General features: G+C 34.0%; 1 protein-coding gene across 1 annotated transcript in view; it reads left to right on the plus strand.

Moving 5' to 3' along the window:
- Positions 1-12,500, plus strand: part of LOC122335605 (versican core protein-like) — a 68,285-nt gene that overhangs the window by 13,269 nt on the left and 42,516 nt on the right. The window contains 1 exon segment of the mRNA XM_043233447.1: positions 10,251-10,318. Within this exon segment, the coding sequence (XP_043089382.1) occupies positions 10,252-10,318 (67 nt within the window). The 5' untranslated portion in view covers position 10,251.

Consider the following 12,500-nt stretch of genomic DNA (forward strand, 5'->3'; position numbering starts at 1 on the left):
TATATATATATATATATATATATATATATATATATATATATATATATATATATATATATATATATATATATATATATATATATATATATATGTATATATATATATATATATATATATGTATATTATATATATATATATATATATATATATATATATATATATATATATATATATATATAAATGTTTAAATGTTTTTTTATTTTACATTTTTTATTGTTACTTTATAAACAGCATAAATATGGGTTTTATTTCAGTTTTCTATAAATTATCAAAATATTTAAACCTTTTTATATTTTTTTATTTTATATATATTTATTTTTATTTTTATATTTTTATTTTTTATATTTTTCATTTAATATTTGTTAGTGTATATACTTTATAATTATAAATAATAAAAAAATTATATATATATATATATATATATATATATATATATATATATATATATATATATATATATATATATATATATATATATAATATAAACACCCACAATTTATTATTTATTTATTTAGTTGCTTTTTAGTTACAATTAACATCACTGAATTAAAAAAAAATCTTATTTTAAAGTACTTCATTAAAACGGAATAAAATGAAGTTATATTTTATATGTCCTTTGAAATGTGTTGCTGCTTCACAACAAAAGATCTCAAATCAGTTGTGATGTAAAGCTCACGCGTTGATCATGGCTTGACCTTTGACCTGTGTGAGTTCAGAGCATGTAAACGGTTGCAGAGCCGCTCAGATCCTTGAGTTGATCTGAAGATCTCAGGCTCTGTGTTAGATCTCGTGGCTGTCTGGAGCAGATATTACAGAGACGAGCGCTTCGTCTTAGCTGTGGGTGTTTTTGACTCCCACAGACTTTCCTGCATGTAAATGTCAGCGCTGCTCCAGAACCGGATTAGATTTAAACCGGACTGAATAGGAGAGCCGCTTCATTCTGTGTGTGTGTGTGTGTGTCTGGAAGGAGAAGATGTGTGTTTGTGTACATGCACGTATTTTATCATGGGTTTAGCTGCAACATATCATCTCTTTAAAACCCCGGCTCATCTGAAAGCTGGAGTTTGTTTATGATTTTTTTATCTCTTTCCCATAATGCCAGCACATATGAATGATGTCATACACCCACATCTCCATGAAATCTCTCAGTCTCCAAGCGTTAGTGAGGCTTCGCAAGTGGTGTGTGTGTGTGTGTGTGTGTGTGTGTGTGTGTGTGCGTGTGCGTGTGCGCGTGCGCATTTATATGCCTGGCAAATGAAAACATTTGGATTCATGTGATGTTTTGAAACTTGTTGTTGTGAGCATTTATATGCCTGGCAAATGAAAACATTTGGATTCATGTGATGTTTTGAAACTTGTTGTTGATTGAGCTCATTTAAATATGTAGTTGAGGTCCTTTATTGTTCATTATTTTCCAGGAAAACTAAATTTTGAAGAGTGCAGGAGTAATAAAATAAAATAAAATAAAATAAAATAAAATAAAATAAAATAAAATAAAATAAAATAAAATAAAATAAAAAATAAAATAAAATAAAATAAACACATTTAAACTCATTTAAATATGTAGTTGAGGTCCTTTATTGTTCATTATTTTCCAGGAAAACAAAATTTAGAAGAGTGAAGGAATAAAATAAAATAAAATAAAATAAAATAAAATAAAATAAAATAAAATAAAATAAAATAAAATAAAATAAAATAAAATAAAATAAACATTTTAGTGCACATAAACACATTATTCTTTTATGCTATTGAAAGAAAAATGGTGCATTTATCTGATTAAAAATACAGTAAAAACAGTCAATTTTTTAAATATTTTTACAATTTAAAATAACTTTTCTATGTGACTATATTGTAAAAAGTCATTTATTTCTGTGGTGCGCAGCTGAATTATTACAGTGTCATACGATCCTTCAGAAATCATTCCAATGTACTGATTTCTGATTTCTGAAACTTTTCTGATTGTTATCAGTTGTGCTGCTTCGCACTTTTGTGGCATCTCAGATGCATTTTACTTTTCAGGCTTATTTTATGAACGCAAAGTTGAAAAGACCGGCGTTCATTTGAAATAGAAAGCGTACGTAACGTCACTTTTGATCGATTTAGTGCGTCCGTGCTGAATCCCAGTATTACACTGAAAAGTCTCTGGTTGTGTGTGTGTGTGTGTGTGTGTGTGTGGTCTGTGGAGGTGTGTTTGCTGTTTTCATTTTCTCGTCCCTCTTTGAATCTGAAGAGTCACTGGAGTGGAGCGAGAGGCTCATTAATGCTCATTATCTCTCATTATCTTCTCTCAGATGTTGCTGATGAGCTGCAGAGCTCTACATAGAGGCTTATAGCACTGGTGCTATGCTGGGGATGCAATAATCATATATGTATAAATATATAATGCTTAGCAATGTTGGGCAAAATGATGCACTTTATTATTACTTTGCAATAAGGTTCACAACGTACTGTTCACTGTTTGTTGTTAGCATTATTTCCAACGCTTTCAGCTCAATATACGTGCATTAATTTTGTCTTAAGATGCACACCAGTGATGCTTTTTTCAAGACATGATTATAAAAACGAAACCAGGCCTTTATGTATGTTTTTTTTATATTTTTTGTTTACATTTTAGTTTCTGTTTAAGGTTTACTAATTTTGCTGTCATTTTGTTTTTTTATTCAAACTGTAGTTTTAGTCATTTTAAATAAAATGTTATTTAAAAATAATATTTTAAATAATTTAAATATTTAATTTTCTTTCTTTACTTTAACTCAAGCTTCATTCCAAATTTTTAATAATTTTTACATTTCATTATATTTATTTACTTTTAAATAAATATAATTTTATTCAGGGTTATTATAGTTAATTAAGTAAAAATGATTACTTAAATTAAGATAAGATAAGGCAAAATGTCTCACTTTCATTCAGTGCTAAAAGTAGTAAGTACTAAATTAATATTATAAAATAGCTAAAAAACAAATAAATAAATAAATAAATCACATAGACATTGTTTTTTTATATAAAATAAAAACTATAAATGACAAAAATACAATTAAAGTGAAAACGTAAAAAGCAAATAAATTATTTAAAAAATGTAATAAATGTGGAATCCTCTGCTTTCTTTTGTTGAGACAATACCCATTTGTTTTTTTAATAAATCGACTTATTTTTACTTTATTATAAATTATTTTACCCCTTTTTTTTTCTTCTTTTTCTCTTCTTTTTCCTCTATTTTCTTTATAATAAGTTGGGCTGGGAAGAGATTATTTATATAAGTATATTCCCTTTTTTGTTGTTGTTGTTGTGGTTGTTTAAAAAAATAAATAAATAAAGGGAGAAAAGGAAAAGAAAAAAAAAAAAAAAAGTAATAAAATAAAATGATCAATGATGCAACAAAACAAAACTATTTACTGTATTTTCCCGTACATTTATAACCCTGGATTGACTCTTTTCGGTGTAGAAAGTGTCAAACAGTGCAAAGTAAATAAATGAAGTCACACGGAAAACACAGACGCTGATTCAATCAGAAAATGCCAAGCTGAATTCGTCTGACGAGGGTTTAGCTGCTCTGAGAACAGTGACTAGCGCTCTTTGTTCGCGTCCAGCTTTAAACTCGATCGTTTTCAGCCTTAACTCAAAGACTATCAGAAGATCATCAGAAATCTCGGGCTTTCGTAGTGTTCCGGCTTCATCATTGTGACTAATCGTAATAGTTTTTATGCGTGTTTATCTTATATTATATTCCAGAAACTCAAATAAGATTCAGTGCCCGAATGACTAGAGAATAATCTTTTGGACCAAAATCAAGTTTTCTAGTCACCGAGGCTGCATTTATTTGATCAAAAGTACTAAATTGTTTTAAATTGTAATACTTTTGATCAAATAAATGCAGCCTCGGTGAGCAGAAGACGTCTAAAAAAGAAAACCTGATTTTAATTTTAATCGTCAAGAGTGATTTATTTGGGTGACGCTCATCATTAGCATCGTTACTGCTCAATATTTCTATTTTTCAGCGCTCTCTGATGCATAAAAGAGCAGCATTTATTTAAAATACAAATCCTTAATAACATTATTGTCAGCCTTTACATGCCTTTGTTTTAATTTAATACATCCTTGATTAATAAAAAACAGATAACCTCATTACTTTCATGCCAGATATATATTCACTTTTAAATGCGACGTCGCTTGCTTTTTCCTTTGTAATTATTTAAAATTGAGCATAATGTCTGAGTAAAAATGTATTTATTTATTTTCTCAGTGTGTTTTATTTTTAAACGCTTGACGTTTGTTGCTGTACGTTTCATTAATGTTTATAAGTGCATGAATTTTTAAATCACTTTATGATCATAAATGCAGAAAACAGACGTTAAAAGTGAAAATCACAGTCATTTTATTTTATTGTCATATTTTCCTCAAGTGTACTATTAAAAAAATGTATATATTTTATATATATATATATATATATATATATATATATATATATATATATATATATATATATATATATATATATATATATAAAATGTATATTTATATATCTTTTTTTTTAGAATAGCATGCTGGAGGAAAATATGACTATATATATATATATATATATATATATATATATATACATACATTTAAAATGTCACATTAGATTGATTTCACTCACTTCTTCTTCTTCTTCTTCTTCTTCTTCTGCTTTAGATGCAGCTGAAGACGCCCCAAAAACGAAACAAAACAAAACAATAAAAGCTCATTGTGTTTATAATCACATAAAGTGACTCAGCTGACATTTCAGACAAATATCACGGCGTTTCTCAGCCCGTCTGACATACAGCTGCTTTTGCGAGCTGTCAATCAGTAAGAGCGTGGGGCTTTTAAACGATCGCTGGGTGAGAAAAGCTCACATGGAGACTCGTATCCTCCCATGATGCACTGCGGCGTGCCCTCGGCCGGATATGGGGTTTGTTGTTGGCTCTAAACCCAGCGGTGCTGGAGAGGCTGTTAACTCAAAGTAGCAGCGCTGCTAACATTTGTCAGCGTGACAGGAGCTTATCTGTGAGAAATGCAGCTTCTCCAGCAACAAGCTGCTTTGCCGAAGAGGCTGTAGCTTTAGCTGTTTGTGTCATGTTGTGTTGCACAGAGCGAGATGATCAGTAATCAAACACAGTCCCCTCCGTATCAGACTGATTTATTACAGCAAAGAGACTCGTCCGGATGAATAATGCTGAGTAATCAGTATAAACAACGTGAGCAATTGTTCGGCCCTATTTCCAGACGCTGTGACACTTGTTTCTGTGCTTCTTTGCTATCTTTTATTATTTTTTGTAGTTTTTTAAAAAACAACAACAGACATTATTAGTGTACTTTACAAGAAAATGCAACTTTACAAATACAGTTCTATGTCAAGCAATGTTTTAATTGCGTTTCTGAGATTTTTTGCTGGGATTCATGTTCAGGGTGCATCTATTTGCAGGGGTTTTTGTGTCTCATTTTGTTGAGAAAAATACGTAAAAAATATATATATTTTGCTGAACTTACATTAGTTAGAGTATCTTTTAAACTCATTTTGGAAAACAGAATATATAGTTCTTAAACTATATATATATATATATATATATATATATATATATATATATATATATATATATATATATATACTGTATATATTTTTTTATTTATGTATTTTTATATTTATTTACGGTATAAATACCTATAATTATTTTTGCATATATATATATATATATATATATATATATATATATATATATATATATATATATATATATATATACTGTATATATTTTTTATTTATGTATTTTTATATTTATTTACGGTATAAATACCTATAATTTTTTTGCATATATATATATATATATATATATATATATATATATATATATATATATAATTTTAAAACAATTTATTTATGCATTTTTATATTTATTTACTGTATAAATACTTATAATTTTTTTGCACACACACACACACACACACACACACACAAACACACACACACACACACATATATATATATTTATTTACTGTATAAATACTTATAAAAAAAAAATGTTGCACCCTCAGTGCAAATATAATCCTATCCTAACAAACCATACGTAAATATGTATCCTGCTTTTAGATGATGTATAAATCTTAATTTTGAAACACGTGCACTTATGACTGGTATCGTGGCCCAGGGTCACACACGCTGGTGTGTTTTTATATATTTTTTGTGGCAGCTGTGATGCATTTTGTGCTAAGATGAACAGAAAGTTCAAAAGCATTTTAAAATTGATTTTTTTTGCAACATTATGGATGTCTTTACTGTGACTTTTGGTCTGTATAATGCATCTTTATATAAAATAATTATCCTTTTTTATTTAATTACTTTTATTTACTCCAAATATACTGCTTGTGCCAGATTTTGTTCTTATGTAGGCAAAAACTGTTCTTTTAGTCCAGAAAGCTTGTTGTTTGGAGGCGTATGCTTGTTGTTTTAGTGTGCAGTCTGCATCAAACGGCCGTGGGCTACGAGACGGCTTTGATACGTCCCTTAAACACACAGTCCTGCTCGCGTTTGCTTATCATAAATGCTGCAGCTTCAGTACCGTAGTTTGTTAAAGTCCCACTCGTGATTCTGCCTCAGCTGTGTCTCTAGTTCCTGCTCTAAATAGCGCAGCTAACCGACGCGAGTTAAATCACCTCTGACAAAAGCGCCGCCGAATCCTGCAGGAATTGAAATGCTAAACGCCCGGAGCGTCAGCGGGTTTGCTCTTACAGTACACAGAATAGCTGTTCGCTCGCTCACAAACTCATCTGACATTTCAATGCTGGAGCCGAGCTGGTGCACGACCTTCCCAAGCCTGTAAATAAGTCTTCCGTCCCCTTTTATTTCCGTCTTTCTCTCTCTCTCTGGCGGTCTCTGGTGCTGTTTGGCTCGTAAATGCTGGCGTTTCTCCTCCTCTCTCCATGTTCCCTGTGGAGGTGCTGTTGGCAGAGCGTTTGTGAGCTGTAAGCCGAGTGTCAGGATGCTGGTGCCAGTCGAGAGGGATCAGGGAGCGAGTCCTCTCTGCATGCAGAACAGACAGAGGGCATGAAATCACTTCACACGTCCCGCTGACTGACACCAGATTCACACCCCCCTGATCTCTCAGCCTCTCGTGACCCTGCTGAGGCTCATTACAACTCTATGCAGTTAAGTGAGCCAGACAGCTTTTCTTAGCTAATTCATATGCTTAGGTGTTCTGGGTGGTCACTAGGGTGCTTTGATATACGGGTACTGGGGTACTAGCTGGTTGTTAGGTTGTTTCTAGGTGGTTATGGTGTTCTGGCTGGTCTTTAGGTGGTTGTTAGGGTGATGCTAGATGGTTATGGTGTTCGTAGTGGGTCACTAGGTGGTTGTTAGGGTGATGCTAGGTGGTTATGGTGTTCTGGGTGGTCACTAAGGTGTTGCTAAATGGTTACTGGTGGTACTAGCTGGTTGTTAGGTTGGTTCTAGATGGTTATGGTGTTCTGATTGGGTCATTAGGTGGTTGTTAGGGTGATGCTAAGTGGTTATCGTGTTCTGGGTGGTCACTAAGGTGTTGCTAAATGTGGACTGGGGGTACTAGCTGGTTGTTAGGTTGTTTCTAGGTGGTTATGGTGTTCTGGGTGGTCTTTAGGGGGTTGTTAGGGTGATGCTAGATGGTTATGGTGTTCGTAGTGGGTCACTAGGTGGTTGTTAGGGTGATGCTAGGTGGTTATGGTGTTCTGGGTGGTCACTAAGGTGTTGCTAAATGGTTACTGGTGGTACTAGCTGGTTGTTAGGTTGGTTCTAGATGGTTATGGTGTTCTGATTGGGTCATTAGGTGGTTGTTAGGGTGATGCTAAGTGGTTATCGTGTTCTGGGTGGTCACTAAGGTGTTGCTAAATGTGGACTGGGGGTACTAGCTGGTTGTTAGGTTGTTTCTAGGTGGTTATGGTGTCCTGGCTGGTCTTTAGGTGGTTGTTAGGGTGATGCTAGATGGTTATGGTGTTCGGAGTGGGTCATTAGGTGGTTGTTAGGGTGATGCTAAGTGGTTATCGTGTTCTGGGTGGTCACTAAGGTGTTGCTAAATGTGGACTGGGGGTACTAGCTGGTTGTTAGGTTGTTTCTAGGTGGTTATGGTGTTCTGGGTGGTCTCTAAGGTGCTGCTAAACAGGTACTGGGGGTACTAACTGGTTGTTAGGTTGTTTCTAGGTGGTTATGGTGTTCTGGGTGGTTTTTAGATGGTTGTTAGGGAGATGCTAGATGGTTATGGTGTTCTGGGTGGTCACGAAAGTGTTGCTAAATGGGTACTGGGGGGTACTAGGTGGTTGTTAGGCTGTTGCTATGTGGTTTTGGTGTTCTGGGTGGTCGTTAGGTGGTTGTTTTAGAGTGATGCTAGCTGGTTATGGTGTTGTGGGTGGTCACTAGGGTCTTGCTAAACGGGTACTGGGAGTATTAGGTGGTTGTTAGGCTGTTACTAGGTGTTCTGGGTGGTTGTTTAGGTGTTGCTAGGTGGTTATGGTGTTCTGAGTGGTCACTAGTTGGTGTTAGGGTGTTGCTAGGTGGTTATGGTGTTCTGAGTGGACTCTAGGATGTTGTTAAATGGGTACTGGGGGAACTAGGTGGTTGTTTTGTATTGTTTTCTATTTCTAGGCGGTTATGGTGTTTTGTTTTGAGTGGTCAGTAGGTGGTTGTTAAGGTGTTGCTAAGTGGTTATGATGTTCTGAGTGGGTCGCTGAGTGGTTGCTAGGGTATTGCTAGGTGATTATGGTGTTTTGAGTGGTCACTAGGGTTTGCTAAATTGGTATTGTGTCACTAGGGTTTTGCTAGGTGGTAACTGTGTTCTGGGTGGTCGCTAGGATGTTGCTAAATGGGCACTAGGGGAACTAGGTGGTCGCTAGGGTGTTGTTTAGGGGTTTGGGGATTTCTTTTGTTGTCACTAGGGTGTTGTAAAATGAGTACTGGAATTACTAGGTGGTCATTAGAGTGTTGCTAAATGGGTACTGGGGTTACCACGTGGTTGTTAGGGTGTTGCTAGGTGTTTATAGTGTTCTGTGGTCATTAGAGTATTTCTAAACAATTACTAAGGGATTCTAAGGGGTTATTAGGGTATTGCTAGGTGGTTATGGTGTTCTGGGGGGTCACAAGAGTGTTGCATAGCAATTACTGAGGGATTCTAGGGGTTATTGTTGGGTGGTTTCTATGGTGTTGCTTAGTAGTTACTAGTCATTAAAGCATTAGGGCAATATTGGATGGTTGATAGGGTGTTATAGTTGTTTGGATGATAAAATCATGAGTGTTACAGAGTTATGTGGTCATTAGGGTGTTTCTAGGTTGTTCTGGGTGTTGCTAAGGGATTGTTGTGGTGGTCCATCTGTAACCAGTTTATGCTACTGCTTGGGCAAGTGTTAATGTATTTCATTACACTTAAAACAATGCGATATAAAGGGAAATGATCCAGTAGCCAGACGGTTCCTGCGCGAGCGGTTAGTGACGGCGTGAAGGATACTGAAAGACAGACCACCCACAGAGAGAGGGGAAGTTCAGTAAACTGATTGCTATTCTGAGGGTGTTATTGTTGGTGTGTCTGACGGGTGGCTAGTGCTGGATTACAAAAAACATCCTTAACAGCATCCTGCCACTGCATTAATATTCATATTCTCCTTCATATCCTTTACAAAGGACACACAGTCCACCTAATAAACCACGCTTTGTGTCTTTTGTGTACTGTTTATATATATACATACATATATATATATATATATATATATATATATATATATATATATATATATATATATATATATATATATATATATATATATATATATATATATATATATATATATATATTAGTGCACTTGTATTTTAGTGTGCTTGTGATTGCATGAAAGGCCAGGTTGTGTTTGATTGCCACCACATTTTTAAATGCATTTAAAATAATCATAATCATTTCATATCCATGCACTGACCTTCTTTTGATTCATTTCTGTTCCATAACATTCCACGTCACGCATTTCTATTAATGGATTGCATTAATTGCAATTCTGTCCAGTTCGAGTCCTACTGCTTCACGTTAATCAACTTTAAAGTCAGAATTGAGCGCGTTAATACACCACCTTAGTCTTAAACTCAAGATATAACCTGTTTGTAACCTTCACAGAACAGGCGAGCTGCTGTAGTAGTTATGGGCAGGCTTTGTTGATTGAGACACAGCGGCCGGTAGTGTTTTTCTGTAATGAATCTGATGGTTTCGCCCCTTCTCTTTGTCTCTTCACAGGATGGTGCGTGTCGGCGCCGCTGGGCTGCGGGTTCTTGCGGTTCTTCTCGTGCTTTCAGCAGAACGCGGTGAGTTCTGGTTCACTCTTTCTCTCTTGAAAGCATCTGAAGCGAACGGGACCTCATGCGCGCCGGCCGGTTCGCAAGGGTCACTTTCTTGCGTTCGGGAACAGCTGGAAAGAGCAGCATGATAGCGAATAACTACAGTATATCGGTGGTTCTTAACCTGTTTGACCTGCTTGTTGCCCAACGCCATGTTCAAGGCTAAACAGGCCATGATTTTTCCAGTATTTCTGCTTGTAAAGTTCTGGATGAACACAAAGTAAAAAGGTTTTCTTGACGCTGCTGATGATGGTGATGACAAACAGACAAAAGTTGAGAAATTTTACATGATATTTATACTTGGGATTAATGCCTGGACATTTAATGAAAGCGTTTATTCATATTTTAGTCATATGTAGTTTTGTTACATTAATAATCACAGCTATTTTGCTCACAGTTGCAATTGCTGTTATTGGTCATACATTTCAACCAAATTATAGCACTTTTAGTTAAGCACGAATCAAAAGAATTTGTTAATTTCCTGTTAATTTTTTTAGTCGTGAATTATTATTGTTTTTTCTGTTTAAACAGCAATTGTGATTTAGAAAATTATATTTAAAATAATATAAAAAGTGTATAAAAACAATGTTTTTTTTTATGTAGACGAAAAAAGTGTGAGGGTAAAGTTTTTTATATTTAAAAAACAAATTATAGTCTTGCCTTTTGTAAATATTGCATATTGATATAGCCACTTTTACATTGATTTGATCTCATCATCGTCTTGTCTAGTGATAGAAAAAGGTGTTCATGACTGTTAACTAAAACTAAAACCACCGTTACTTGAAATAAAATAAACGTTAACTGACGTAAAACAAGTAAAACTTATTTTATTTCATTTAGCAAAGCGTCTTTTCTCATTTCTGTTTATGTTCGAAGTACTAAAATAAATAAAAACTAAAAGTAATAAAGTAAACATTTTTTAAACACACGTTTAAAATATTATTAACGATATTCTAGTGTTGGGGAACGACCGTGATTTATCATGTTTATGTATTATATATTAATATATATGTGTTTATATATCAACAAAAATATGAGCAATTATCGAATGATTAAAATAATAAAATGTATGCATGCAACTATAAATATTTTCTAAATATATAGTGTATGCAAAATAAATCAAACGCATATATTATGTACAAAAAAACCTTTATTTTAAAGTCGTTAATCTTTGCCCGGCACTATAAAAATAAGTTAATATTTAATGACGCTAAAACAACATTAAGTTGTAATTAAAATAGCTAATTACAATTAAAAGCTGTGTATTTATGTCGGTTGTGAGCGAGCAGAGAGATGCTGTGTGTGTGTGTCTGTGTGTGTGTGTGCTGTGTGTGTCAGAGTGTGTGTGTGTGTGTGTGTGTGTGTGTGTGTGTGTGTGTCTGTGTGTGTCTGTGTGTGTGTGTGTGTGCGTGTGTGTGTGTGTCTGTGTGTGTGTGTGTGTGTGTGTGTGTGTGTGTGTGTGTGTGTGTGTGTGTGTGTGTGTGTGTGTGTGTGTGTGTGTGTGTGTGTGTGTGTGTGTGTGTGTGTGTGTGTGCGCGCGTGAACGCTTCATAGGCCAAATGTTTTCACTGGCTCTTTCATTAGGCTCTTTAGCGATGGGTGGCCGCTTTTGAGGCATGATGGGAAATCAGTCTCTCCTGCCAGGACGATTTATGCCCCCTGTACTCTCCGACCTGCCCTCTTTAGAAGACGGACACAAAGCCGCTGTTCACCGAGGCGCTGTAGGGAAATAAAAACCGTTAGCTCAAAGCCAAAAAACCTGTGCGACTTTCTTCTGGGTAAAAAGAATTGCTAGAAAGCTTTATTTTTAGCATATGTTCATGTAAAAATCTTAATATAATATAACCTTTAAATTGTTTTTGTTTGTTTGTTTGTTTTTATCGCATATGTTTTTGCCATGAAAATAGAGCACGATAAATAAATAAATATGCACTACTATGTAAGAAAAAAACACTGAATTTAATTTTATTTAATTTTCATTTTAAATGTTTTTTTAATTTATATTAGTTATATTTATATATAAATTACATTTATACATAGCTGTTTGTTAATGCACTGCACTGTTTAATGCAAAGATAATAAAACACATGAATAACAATTACTGAAATATTTTTTTTTTGTTTTACATAATATTTACTAAATTTGAAAA

The sequence above is a fragment of the Puntigrus tetrazona genome, unplaced genomic scaffold, assembly GCF_018831695.1.
Source record: "Puntigrus tetrazona isolate hp1 unplaced genomic scaffold, ASM1883169v1 S000000837, whole genome shotgun sequence".
Lineage (NCBI taxonomy): Eukaryota > Metazoa > Chordata > Actinopteri > Cypriniformes > Cyprinidae > Puntigrus > Puntigrus tetrazona.